Raw genomic sequence first — 14,149 nt, 5'->3', positions numbered from 1 at the left:
AACTCGAGCCATGGACTATGAAACTAGGAAGGATCCTAGGCCATCCGGTGTGTTGTTCTCTTGGATACAAAGACATTTTCGCAGATGCCCAAAGGATGCTAGTCCGATTGTTGTGGAGAGGTTCGCGAGAGCTTATCTCTGGAACCTTTTGACCCAAGTGGTGCTTCCGGATGGCACTGGGGACACAACCTCATGGATGTTCTTGGATCCTCTTCGTGACTGGGATGTTAAGTGGAGTTGGGGTTCGGCGGCACTAGCCTTCTTGTACCGTCAGGTATGGCTTAATATCATGCATTTTCATTTTATTCAATGGGATATGATGCATTTTCATTATATTAAATGGGTATATGTTCCATTTTCATTTTATTAAATCTGTAGTTGGATGGAACATGTCATTATCTTTTCCTTGCACAGAAGGTCGTCAATCGTTGCCGCACACTAGCGACTTTACTTTCTTGCCACGGTGTTTCGTCCACCGATGTGAGGGCACGTGCGCAGTACACGATGGATGTGCAGTCTTCCGCTCGTCCGTCTGCGAGCCGTCCACGGTCCTCTTCCGCTCGTCCATCTTCCAGTCGAGCACATGCTTCTTCTAGCGGAGCACATGTTGAGGAGATTGAAGAAGAAGAGGAGTTAGACAACGATGCCGCGGATCCGGACTTCATTGAGTTTGGGGCTTCACAGCTGGAAGATGCTCCGCAGCCAAGTCAACCCACTCAGCCGACGAAAGAAACACGTCGAGCTAGCTCAAGGAACATCCGACGTCCTGGCTGGCGGAATACTCCAGAGGGCTACATCACTAAGGGTAAGATGGATGCGAAGAGAGGGAGGAAATGAAGTATGAACTAGTGTCATGTCATGCTAGTATGAACTTGTCTTATGGAGTTTTATGTAGTTTCAAGTTTGAAGTATGAATTTGGCTTAAGTACTTTGAAGTATGAACTGTGAACTAGTGAATTTGTCTTATGGAGTTTTATGATGTTTCAAGTTTTATGAACTAGTGAACTTGTCATGTCATGCTACTTATACTTTTGATATGCGGATGGTTGTATGCTATGGTATGGAAAGTGCTTGTTGGAATCAAAATCTGTACTGGAAGCAGCAGTTCTGATCACCATCCTCTGCTCATGATATAGAAGAAGAAATGTGAGAAGAAAGCAACAGTTGTGATCACCATCCTACAGTTTCTAGTCTAAAGAAACACCGAAGCCTCTGGCGTTTCTGAGGTGGGCTGCAACGCCAAGGCGGCTGGCGTTTCTGAGGTGGGCTGCAACGCCAAGGCGGCTGGCGTTTCTGCGGTGGGCTGCAACGCCCCTGTAGACTGGCGTTACGGTGGTGTCAGGAAACGCCTCGGTAGACAGGCGTTTCATAGTGGGGCAGAAACGCCACGACTTATGGCGTTTCAAAAAAGGTTAGATCGTGAAATCTTTCCAAACTGAATTTATTTTGTGCACTACTTCAAACAATAGGTCAAAACAGTGAAAACATCCTGTCTGTAAGCAAGGATGTAAAATGGATAAGTAGCAACACATATGTGATGTGATGTGCTGAAATAAATTATGTGAACCTATGAGGGTCTTGAGCCATTATTATTTGGTTAGAGGGAGTAGTATATAGTCTAGTATTTTTGGATTTTGTCAACTGATTGCGTTGAACCAACAAATTTGAAGATGTTTTCCTTGTGCCAAGTTCACACATAGACAGGTTCATAAAAAAAAGCTCACACATAGGCCAGTGTAGTGCTTTCTTGACAGATTCTCACTCTGTGTATTTGTGGTGTGCGTTTACGAAACAGAGGAATACAGTATTTGTTTTTTTTCTGACAGGGCAGTTCTATTTTTTTATTAAGCAGAGGAATACAGCTGTGGCTACGAGTCGTGTAGCCGGTCACCTTTGATTAACAGGGCAGTTCTATTTTTTTTATTAAGCAGAGGAATACAGCTGTGGCTACGAGTCGTGTAGCCGGTCACCTTTAATTTGGATCGGCTTTGGGGCCAAGCTACGGTCGGTGGTAGCTTAGCTGTTCCTGCTCCGAGATCCCGGCCACTTGCACTTGCACTCGCAGATACATGCGCCTGCTGGTCCATGGTTGTACGGGAAGCGGGCGATTCGATTCGACAGCTCGCGGCGCCGGCCGCTTTTTGTGCCATGGCAGCCAAACCTTAGCGGCGAAGGATTCCCACATGCAGGCACACACGCACGCACCATCGACCACAATCACCCTACCCTGGTGCTACTAGTATACGTTAGTACTAAGATAAGAAGAGCTGCTTAATACTGCAAGTAGTCAAAACCAATTAGCGAGGACGTAACATACGTACGTATAAAAACATTTTTGCTCACAATCAACGTATGGCGGCCGCTATACCCTGCCCACCGGATGCCTCCGCCAAGTGCCGGCTGAGATTTACCAAACAGTTTGGCCCGCTATGGTACGGGCGTACGGCAAATCTCATGTGTTGTTGATGGCATTACAGTTTGCAACAGCGCCATCTCTCACTAGCTAGCAAGCGGAAGCAAGCTGCCTACAACTACAATAATGTGAGTGCCTCGCAATGACCGCAATACTGCCAAAGTTAAAAAGGCCACAAACTTGAGTAGTATATTCATCAACACCTCCTCACCATGAACCTTCTTACTACACAGACATGGAAATAACTATTATAAATAACCTAAAGCTTTCTCTTCTCTTTGAAAGGAAACAACACGGCCGGCTCGCCAAAACTGTTGCCCACGAGGAGCCCTTTGCATGCATGCATACCCATCATCTTTTGACTACTTTTCCTTTTGCCCGCCAGCTGCGGCCTTTGTTAATTGCCACACACACACACACACACACACACACACACATCGTTCCTTAGCGTACATGCTTTCGTGTGATGCTGAAACTTCTCCAGGACATCCACTCGCAATTGCTCACCCCCACACTCTGCTAGTGCTACTGCTATATATACCCATGGCATCCCACGGGCAAAACTCCATGTCCAAGCATCAACTGCACACACCTTGCGCTACTGTACAACCAACGCACGCAGCAGCAGCAGCAAGCAACATAGTGATCTTTCCCCTCCGGCGCCACATATATACACAGCTTTATTTTGCAAACCACCAGCTAGAGTGAGCTACGTAGAGTTAAGATGAAGACCAAGGCCTCGACATTCTTCAAGCAGATGCTGTCCACCATCGTCGCCGTCGTCAAGGCCAAGTCCACGGCGGTGCGCGCCAAGACCAGCACCTTCAAGACGCGCCTCCTCGTCCTCGGCATACTCCGCAACAGGAAGCTCCTCGTCAGTGCCATCAACCACAAGATCCACGCCATCATGGGCCAGGACAACCACGCCCACAACGAGGAGGCCGCCCAAAAAGAAGACGGCCGCAACAAGGCCATCGTGCTCTACACTTCACCGAGCTACGTGACGGAGCGCGACGTGGAGGCCGCCGAGGAAGAGGAGGATAGCGACGACGAGTACCTGACGCACTCGCTGTTCCGCGAGGAAGACGAGGACGACGACGAGCTGGTGAACGCGCCGGGGTCGGTGATTGACGTGGTGCGCGACGCCAAGGAGAAGGAGGGGGAGGGGGCTGAGTTCCGGCTGGAGGACGAGATCGACCATGTCGCCGACGTCTTCATCCGCCGGATCCACAAGCAGCTCAAGCTGCAGAAGCTCGAGTCGTTCAAGAGGTTCTGCGAGATGATGGAGAGGAGCGCTTGATCCAACTCCAATGATTTCTTATTCATAAATTATATGCATGGCGCCAGCTCCATCACTCCTTAACCCAAGATTATGTTTAACTTAATTGGAGAGCTGCCATGCATGTAAGTAGAAGGAAAAAAATGAAGCCCGGCAAGAAGATGCTTATCTTCTGCTAGGGTTTTAGTGGAGATGCCTGTACTTTAATCATTACTCCTGTTCTTTTGTTCTTTAATCTGGAGGAAGATTGTAAAAGTGCTCAAGTTTTGATGGGAAAAAATAAAGCAAATAAATAGACGTCGCGGGTATAGATTTTTTTCGAAAGTGCGTCTAGGCATATCTTAGCTTTATAGAAGGCATAATTAAAAGATACAAGAAACTATACTCGCTGCGAACATCAAGCATAGCGCCAACACCACATCCGAACAACAAAGACGAACAACATCGTAAAGCAAACTACAATGCAAAGAGCCTATCCTAATCAAAACACAACATCACATCTCGACCCACGCCGGACATCTCCGAAGAACACCAATGTAATGCCCCAAGTGTAGACTTTCCTTTCTTGTAACCTTCCATGTGGGGCCACCTTGTCAGAGATCTTGAGGATATCTTTCGTGCTTTGAATCCATGTGTGTTCCCTAGTGCTTACTTCCCTTGCATGCATGAATTGCATATGATCCCTTGCCTTATTTACGTTTGCATGCCATGATCATGTTGCATTTGAGTCTAATGGGAGTAGTGTTGTGGTGTTGTGAGTGCATGTGATCTTGCTAGGATTAAGTGGTGGTTTTGCACTACCTTGTGAGCATGTGATAATGGTGTGTGTGATGCAAGAGTGAGTGCTAGTCTTTTAAGCTCTTGCTTTCAAACTCCTTTTCCCCTCCTATTTTTATTCTTGTCAAAATTCCTTTTTCTCAAAGATGTTTCTAAAATGTCTAGTGGGTAGTTAAAAATTGATTATGAAGGGGCGCAATTTTTCTGATTTGATTCTATGATTTTGGTGGTGCAAATAAATACCAAAACAGTAGGTTAATTACTGTTTTGCATTTATTTCAAACATCTTCAAATATTGCATTCCTATTTTCCCTATTGGGCTATTATTTCTTGTGTCTAGCAGGTTTTTCCTTTTAATTTTTATCCCAGTATTTTTCTTGGGTAATATTTTTTTCTTCCCTGAAAGCATTCCTTCCTCTGTTGTTATATTTGGTTAAACTACCTGGGTGTCTAATGCTTTCCCTGGCCCATCAAGCCTTCTCCCGTGCTGGCCCAGTTGGACTTCCCTGGCGATAGAGCCCACCGGCGAGCGCTCCTTCTTCCTCCCGACGTCACCTCCTGTACGACGCGAGCTCAACCTCCCGATCGCCCCCTCTTCTCGATCCAGCGGCTCGAGCTCGCCTCCCGAGGCGTTAAAAGGAGCCCGAGACCTCCTCCTCCGCCCTAGGGTTCCCTCTCCTTTCCTCCCCAGCGCCGCCAGTTTCCCTCGTGCCCTCGTTCTTCCCTGGTAAGTTCTGAGAGAAAGCAGAGAGAGAGGGTGCAGCGCCTCCTCCGTCTACCCGCCGATCCGTCGTCTCCAGCACTGGGCGCCATGTCCGGGGGCTCGGGGCGGCTCCCCGCGTCCCATTCCCGGCGCTAGGACCCCGAGGAGCGGCCCCCCCGTCGAGCTCGTCCCCGTCTTCGGGGCGAACCGGGCGAACTGCGCGGCTCCTCTTCTTCGCCTCCGGCGTCCTCCGCCCCGTACGGCGCCCCCTCTTCTCCCCAAGGTGAGGCCCGCCGCCCAGTGCTTCCTCCTCCTCAGTCCGGTCCCGATCCGCGGCGAGGTCGTCGTCTTCTCTGCCAGCGTTCGTCAGGGGGCTGTTGTTGGGTGTACGTGCAGAGTACGAGTGTTAGTTGTTGCTGTTAGAGGTAGGGGTGGTAACAGGGGCTTCCTCCTTCCCTCGACGGTAGCGCGTGACCAGAGGGACCCCCCCCCCTCGTCGTCGGTAGTGCAGCGCGGCAGCGCTAGCAGGGAGGCCCGTCAGGCTCTCTGTCGCTGTGCTCCCAGGGCGGGCATGGAGTCCCGGCAGCTGCAGTCCCGGCAGTCAAGCGGGGGCCTTTCCCCGTGCTCAGGGCGGGAATGGAGCCCCCGAGAGTCCCGCGGGCCCCGCCGTTGGTTTTCCCCGTCGGTGGTGGCCGGGAGCGGCGCCGCCAGCGTTCTCGGGTCCGGCCGCCGGCGGGATGCTTCTCGTGAGGGGCGTGTTCTTCTCTTTTACCTTCTAGTATTAGTCAGACTCCGGATCGTAGCCTGATGGTAGTATCTCTCTGTCATATGCATGCGCCTGATGAGAGGTTGTGGGTTCGAATCCCCCTCGGCGCGGAGTATATTTTTTTTGTCAGATTTTTTCCCCTGTTGATCCTATGCAAGAGGAGAAGGGACATGTTTCCCTGTACTCCTCCCCCTTTCTGTCGAGATGGTGGTGCTAGTGCAGTGGCTAGGTGGTGCCCCCTGTACCAGGGGATGCAGGGTTCGAATCCCAGGACCCTGTTATTTGCTGTAGCTATTTTTTCCCCTTCTTTTCTTGCTGCCTTTATTTGTTCTACCTCTTCCTTGGGCTTGGGAAGCAAGCTGGATTTAAGTTCATTTTTTTTTCTCCTGCTAGTGTAGTTAGTAACAGTTCCCTTTGTGTGTGAGTTGCACACTTGCAAGTGATTAGATGTGGTAATGCTAGCATTGTGAGCCTTGTGGATTGCATCTAGTGGTGTGGAGTACACTTGGTAGGAGTTGTGCATGTGAGGTGTTTTCATTGTGTGTGTTGTGCCTTAAGGAGATAAGATGCACTAGCTACTCTTGTGGAGCCCATCTTTGGGAGTTTTAGGTGGTATAAGGGATCTTGTAGATTTATTATCTTACCTTGATATAGTGGGGTGTGGGTGCCTCCCCCTCATCACTTGTCTTGAGGCGAGGAGTAGCACTAGATAGCTATTGTGTTAGCATGTGAGGGTGTGGTTTGTTGTGGTAGTTTGCATAATGATGGTGACATGAATACCAGGAAGATACTAGTGGTGCTTGTGAGAGTGTGCACCATCACATGCCCATGTGTGGGGGGTGTGTATACTCTCTTGTTATATAAAGATTTCTTGTGTGTGGGCTTGATGCTAGTGCTTGAGAGGAATTGTGGTGTTGGAGTTGTTGATGTGCATGACACAAACATGGGGTTCAAACCCCCATGTCACTTTGTCATTGTGCACATGAAACTCTCCTATGTGTTGTCTTCTTAGAAGAATACCTTATGGGTTTGCATTTCATGTTGTTGAAAGTTTGGGCTTTGTCTCCATGGTAGATGGAGCCCAAAGGCATGGATCTTGGTGTGTTAGTTGTAGGGGTTTGTGCTCAATACCATAGTGGTGTCAAACACCTCTTGGGAACTTGTGTGTGCAAACTATGCCTAGACAAAGTGGGCATGTGGTTGGAAAAAAATTCCAGATTTTGAACTCTGAAAATTTCACTAAGTCTGGAATGCTGAAAACATTTTCTTCCCCTGTAGATAAGGTTGTGCTGGTCATTATGTTGAGAACTGGACTTAGTTCAGTGCTAGTGTTTTGCACCTGGTATGTTTGTGCAGCTTCCTATCAATTTTAAAGTCATTTGGAGTCCAGTAGCTTGTGTTTTGATTGCTGTCAAAAGGCTTCAGAACAGAAACAGACACTCAGGTGCAGAAATTTTCACTAAGTCCCTGAGAACTGATGGTTTTGGGAAAGTTTGTGGCCTTGTATCTTCTAGAGTTTAATTCCTTTTGCTGTGATTCTTGCTGGAGATGGTAGTGTTCTTGGTTGGCAACATCCACATATATTATTTGTCATGTTTGAAGACCTGTAGCTATGTTGCATGTTGCTCTCAAACAGCTAAGATGCAGAAACTGGCAGATTGCGTAGTTTTGACATTTTATTCAAAGTTTGTGTTTAATTGTTGTTGGGGTGTTCTACCTTGCTCCATTTCGTTCATGTTGGGTTAATATATGTCTTGGAAACCTGGGAACACCAGATTTGTGCCAATTGTGTGTGTGGTGATGAATCTTTCACGTAGGGCTTCATATCGTGTTTCGTTGATTCCCGTTGATCCGTAGCTCCGTTTGCAAAGTTCTTTATATGGTTTTGCACCGTTTTAACGAGATGCATCTGTCCATATCATTTCCATGCATGTCCAAATAGTTTAGTGCAAAGTTCTGTCCAGGAACTCGTTGTAGTTTATCTTGCTTGTGCTAGTGTTAGAAATAGTGGTGCATGCTCAACTTTCATCTCATGCATCATGTGATTGTTGCATTTTGTGGTGCTGCTGTTCATTGGCTGTTATTCTTGTGTTGGGTAGCACCGGGAGCGGAGACCAATTACGTGGAGTCAGGAGAGTACTTGCAGGACGATCCAGAACCATTCCAAGCTGAGGATATCACAGGCAAGATGACATGACCTTGATCCCATATCTAGACTTGTTATGTTAGTTTCGATTCCACGTCATATTGCTCGCTGCCTACCACTGAAAATATATTGCCTCTTCATATGCCATGAGCCCAAACACCTTACTCTTTCCTAGCAAATTTGTATGGCTAGGTAGGCTTGCTCAGCTACTAATGTTAGCATTGTTAGTTGCAGGTGTTTATAACTCATGAGTTGCCATGAGCTTGATATCATTATATTAATTTCTGTTATTTAATTAATGTATCTATATATTTGGTAAATGACGGGAGGCCTAGCCTTTTGCCGGGTGTCTTGTTCCGTTATTGCCGCCTTAGTTACCGGTTACCGCTGTTTGATTCCATAATGATCGCTCCTAACACGTTCGGGGTTGTTATGGGGACCCCCTTGATAAATCGCGTAGTGTTAAGGCTTGTCCGGCAGGACCCAACATTGGTACTATTTGCTAATCACTTAATAAAAAAACTGCATAGGGAATAGCTACCCCGAGGTTTCTTAATCAACAACCCGGGCCAGTGCTCCTCATGAGTGTTGGTCCAAACTGGGCAGACTATGGGGCAACCACAGGGAAACCTGAGGTTTGGTATACCTGTAGTTTGACTCATCCGGCGTGTCCTGAGACTGAGATACGCGGCTCTTATCAGGGTCGTCGACACGTCGGGAGGTCCTGCTAGTCTTGTCTTGCCTTAGCGGTATATCTTGCGTACGGAATCCCGGTGAAGCTTTGGTTTTCCCCGGAGTTGAGGTTTTCCCCTAAGGAATCCGACGAGATCACGAGATTCGTGATATAGGATGCCTTTGCGGCCTGTGTTCGTTTGTGATGGACTAGTTGGAGCACCCCTGCAGGGTTTAATCTTTCGGAAAGTCGTGCCCGCGGTTATGTGGCAACTTGGAATATTTTGTTAACATCCGGTATTAGAAAACTTAAATATAAACTAATAAAATATGCCAACTGTGTGCGTAACCGTGACTGTTCCTTCGAAGATCTCTCTTCGATCGGGAACACGGTGGGGTTATGAATGCCGTAGGTAGGTGTTCAGGATCACTTTCTGATCAAGTATTCACGACCGGTAGTATAGAACACTGTCGCTTCTTCTTTCGCGTAAGCTAGCCACTTATTCAACCTTCGAATGCAGCAGCCTGACACACTTCATCCCTTCCTTACCCAATAACATGACTAGATCTGGCACCAAGGTCTTAGATTGCTGAGTCCCCGTGACTCACGGATTCCTCCGAAACTCCCAGCAGGTACAGGTACCCCAGAGGCAGATGATCCCGACGGCACCCAGCTGGCGTGGCAGTACGACGAGGAGACAGATCGCCTCTACGTCAACTATCCAGAGGACTGAGCCGTGGTCGTGATCGTGGGCCTGCAGCGGGTAGCATAGCATTTTCCTTGTTTTGTAGTCCGTACCGGAACTACCTTGTTTGTATCTGCGTTGTACTCTGTATTTTAATAAGAAGACAGTTGAATCCCAGATTGTCTACTTTATTTTTTTATTAAGTGCTATGTTTACTTGCTTGCAAAACACCTAGATGCGCTTCTTTCCTAATCGGGGGCCTCGACCCCCAGATCGGAAAGGACCGCATCTTGGTCGTTACAAGTTGGTAATCAGAGCCTTACGACCATAGGAGCCTTTGTGTGATCGTATTTGGCCGAGTCGAGTCTAGTATATGTTTTGAGTCTTAGTTATATCGGAGAGTAGGTTTCATTTTTTCTCCTCTTCTTTGCTCTGGTGAGGCTTCCATCTTAGGAAATCTTTAACTCTACTCCTTTTCCCGCTCAAAATTTTTTAGGATCACGCGGGTGTTTGCGAAATCTATATGATTTCGATGTGACGGAATCGTGTCCTGGTGCCTCCTATCTGCTCTAAGTATCAGGGGAGTTGAGCTCCAGGGATTATCGCGCACATCGCCATCATTCAGATTTCTGAGTACCTAAGAACGAAGGGTGTTCGTTATTGCTTCAATACGAGTAGTGGTGAGATAACCCCGACGTCCCCAGTACTGGTGTAGATTGTTCGGAGGTACTACCACACTCTGTATCGTTGTGATCACGAGGATCTGTTGTAAGCGAAGGTCCGAGATGCTGGTTGTGTGTTGAAGGGTGTGATACAGGTGACGGGTTAGTTAGGAGTTGTGTGAAATACTCCTTGTATCCGTGTGCCTGATTGCAGGACCAGTTATTTCGGGAATTCACAGGTGGGATATCTGGTAGTATCTTATAGGGCTATCTTCCTACAGACGCTTGATTGAGGTTTGGGAAATCTTGATCATACGTTCGTTCCGAGCAGTACTAGCTCACACTTGTTTGCTGTGGCCTTGTCGGAATTTTGTCGTCTGATGCTTTGAGAATGCACTCTTGCTATGTTGTTCGAGTGCAATGCTAAGTTCTATTCAGATATTCTGTCTTTTCATTCAGCTTATCTTCAAATATTCTGTGGACTAATTTGATGTCCATCTTCAGGATGGCTCCACCAACTCGTCAGACCCCAGCGCGTGAGGATATGCCGCCTCCACCTCCTCCTCCGCCACCGCCGCCGCCTCCTCCTGCAGAGGCCTGGCAGGCGATGATGGCAGCTACCAATGCAAATACTCAGATGCTGTTGCAGTTGATCCAGGAGAGAGCCAATCATCAGCAAGGCAATTTCCAACAGGGTGGCAATCACTTCGCCAGTCTGAGTCAGTTCCTGTCAAACCAGCCTAGGACGTTCACTTCTTGCGACCAGCCGTTTGATGCGGAAGATTGGATCCGTGATATGAACAAGCATTTTGAGTGTAGCAATGTCCGTCCAGAGGATTATGTCAAGTTTGCAACATTCCAGTTGAAGGGGCAGGCTTCTATTTGGTGGCAGCAGCTTAAGGACTCCAGAGGTGGCAGGGTGATGTCTTGGGACGAGTTCTGTCGTGACTTCAGGTCCCACTACATTCCTTCCAGTTTTGTTGAGGAGATGCGTGAGAAGTTCAGGCGCTTGAAGCAGGGCAGCAATTCTGTGTACAAGTACAATGTTGAGTTCCACGAGCTGGCCCGTTACGCATTGCAGGATGTTCCGGATCAGAAGAGCAAGATATACCAGTTCAGGGGTGGCTTGAAGGAGGATTTGCAGTTAGCACTCGCTTTGCACGATCCTGAGGAGTTTGACAAATTCTATAACTTAGCTCTCAGAGCAGAGGCAGCCTTGCTCAGGGTGGAGAACTCCAAGAAACGTTTCAGAGATTCCAGCTCTTCTTCGACTCAGGTGGTTCAGAAGCAACCGAGGTTTTGGGTTTCTCCTCCTCCTCCTCCTCGGCACTCTCAGCAGCCGAAGCACTCAGGTGGACGTGGTTCTTCCCGCCCACCCAACCCTGGATTCCAGCAGAGATATCAGCAGCAGAAACAAGGGCCTCCTCAGATTCAGTTCCGGCAGCCAGCAGATGTCACTTGTCACAAATGTGGGCAGAAGGGTCACTATGCCAACAAATGCACTTCTCAGCTCCGTCTGCCGCCTCCTCCTCCAGGCAAACCTCCTAGCAACGCTCTTGTGAAGTTCAACCCCAGACCAGCTCGAGTCAACATGGTGAATGCAGCTGAGGCAGAAAATTCTTCGGATGTGATCATGGGTAATCTCTTAGTCAATGATTTTCCTGCTAAAGTCTTGTTTGATTCTGGTGCATCGCATTCTTTCTTGTCTTATCCGTTTGCGGCAAAGCACGATATCCATCTTCAAGAGTTGGCCAGGTCTTTCGATATCGTTTCTCCGGGCATGCTTATGAGTTCTCGTTGGTTTGCTCCGGATGTTTCTATCAAAATGGACAATTATGCTTTTCTGGCCTCTCCGTATGTCTTGGGAAAGTCCGACATTGATTTGATCCTTGGTATGGACTGGTTGGCCATGAACAAAGCATCAATTGATTGTGAAGCTAAAGAAGTGAAGCTGACCCACTCTTCGGAAGATGTGATTATATTCGCGGCGCGCGATGACACAGTCCGCTTGTTCTCCTTGAATGAAAAGGGTGAGATCAATCCCATTGAGCAAGTTCCAGTAGTCTGTGAATATCAGGACGTGTTTCCTGAAGAGTTGCCAGGGATGCCTCCGCACCGTGAAGTGGAGTTCGTCATTGAGCTTGAGCCAGGCACAGAGCCAGTGTGCAAGCGGCCGTACAAGCTGGGTCCAGAGGAGTTGAAGGAACTCAAGAGACAACTCGATGAGCAGGAGCGTTTGGGTTTGATCAGACCAAGCTCGTCTCCGTGGGGATGTGGTGTTCTGTTTGTCAAGAAGAAGGATGGTACGGAACGACTGTGTGTCGATTACCGCCCATTGAATAAGAAGACAATCAAGAACAAATATCCGCTTCCGAACATAAATGAGTTGTTCGAGCAGCTGAAAGGTGCTAAAGTATTCTCCAAGCTTGATCTCAGGATGGGCTATCATCAGATTCGCATTCGTGAGGAAGACATTCCAAAGACGGCATTCAGGACCAGTTTTGGCTCATATGAGTATACGGTCATGTCTTTTGGTCTGGCTAATGCTCCTCCAACTTTTTGCCGATTGATGAACTATATCTTCTCGCCATTCAAGAATGAGTTTGTCTTGCTTTATCTCGATGACATTCTGGTCTTTTCTGAGGATGAGGAAGAACATGAGAAACATCTCAGGTTGGTGCTTGATAAACTGAGAGAATACAAGCTTTACGCCAAGTTTTCCAAGTGCGAGTTCTGGCTGAAAGAAGTGGTGTATCTTGGGCATATTATCTCTGCCGAGGGCATTAAGGTTGATCCGTCCAAGGTTCAGGCCATTGTTGAATGGGAACCTCCGCAGAATGTGAAGCAGCTTCGAAGCTTTCTCGGCCTTGCCGGATATTGCAGAAGATTCGTTGAGAACTTCTCCAAAATCGCCAAGCCGCTCTCTAGTCTTCTTCAGAAGGGTGTCAAGTATGTTTGGTCTCCAGAGTGTCAACTGGCTTTCGTTACACTCAAAGAGAAGCTTACCTCCACTCCGGTATTGGCTCCTCCGGATGATTCCAAGCCGTACCAGGTCTTTTGCGATGCTTCCCTTCAGGGTTTTGGTGCAGTCTTGATGCAAGATAGGAAGGTGGTTGCTTATACCTCCAGGCAGCTGAAGCCTGCGGAGAAGAACTATCCTGTGCACGATCTCGAGCTAGCAGCTGTTGTGCACGCCTTGATGACTTGGAGACATCTCTTGTTGGAACGTAAGGTGGAAGTGTTCACCGATCACAAGAGCCTCAAGTATATCTTCACGCAGCCTAACTTGAATCTTCGGCAAACACGTTGGGTGGAAATGCTCCAGGATTTTAATCCGAGTGTTGAGTACACGCCAGGCAAGGCAAATGTTGTGGCAGATGCATTGAGCAGGAAGGCATATTGCAACAGTCTGATTCTGCAACCTCTCCAGCCGGGTCTTTCTGAGTCTTTCAGGAAGCTCAATCTTCAGCTGGTTCCTCAGGGTTTTCTTGCGAACCTTCAGATCTCTCCTACCTTGGAAGATCAGGTCAGAGCAGCTCAGCTACTTGATACTATGGTGAAGAAGGTCAAGATTGGTGTGGGAAAGAGCCTTCCCAAGTATAAGTGTTTCACTGTGGATGCCAGGGACACTTTGTTTTTCGAGGACCGCCTTGTCGTCCCGAAAGGTCATCTCAGGAAGGTGATCATGGAAGAAGCTCATAATTCTCTGCTTTCTATTCATCCGGGGAGTTCTAAGATGTACCATGACTTGAAGCAGTCGTTCTGGTGGACCCGTATGAAGCGTGAAATTGCTCAATTCGTCAATGAGTGTGATGTATGTCGAAGGGTGAAAGCAGAACATCAAAGACCAGCGGGCCTCTTGCAGCCGTTGCCGATTCCCGAGTGGAAGTTCGATCACATTGAGATGGACTTCGTCACAGGGTTTCCGAAGTCCAAGAAGGGCAATGACGCTATCTTCGTCGTCGTCGACAAATTGAGTAAAGTGGCGCATTTCCTTCCAGTCAAGGAGTCCATTTCAACAGCTCAGCTGGCAGAGTTGTACACC

General features: G+C 48.0%; 1 protein-coding gene across 1 annotated transcript; it reads left to right on the top strand.

The window, feature by feature from the left end:
- The first annotated feature begins 2,954 nt into the window (after nucleotides 1-2,954).
- On the top strand, nucleotides 2,955-3,948 carry LOC123430198. Its single transcript, XM_045114088.1, has one exon. It carries the CDS (start codon nucleotides 3,138-3,140, stop codon nucleotides 3,711-3,713), a length of 576 nt encoding a protein of 191 aa, XP_044970023.1. The 5' UTR covers nucleotides 2,955-3,137; the 3' UTR covers nucleotides 3,714-3,948.
- The last annotated feature ends 10,201 nt before the right edge of the window (nucleotides 3,949-14,149 follow it).

Source organism: Hordeum vulgare, chromosome 2H (assembly GCF_904849725.1).
Source record: "Hordeum vulgare subsp. vulgare chromosome 2H, MorexV3_pseudomolecules_assembly, whole genome shotgun sequence".
Lineage (NCBI taxonomy): Eukaryota > Viridiplantae > Streptophyta > Magnoliopsida > Poales > Poaceae > Hordeum > Hordeum vulgare.
The sequence above is the reverse complement of the archived record's forward strand: the minus strand, read 5'-3'. Positions and strand labels throughout refer to the sequence as shown.

Coding starts and splice junctions, on each gene's coding strand:
- LOC123430198 (XM_045114088.1), top strand. CDS start 3,138: ATGAAGACCAAGGCCTCGACATTCTTCAAGCAGATGCTGTCCACCATC.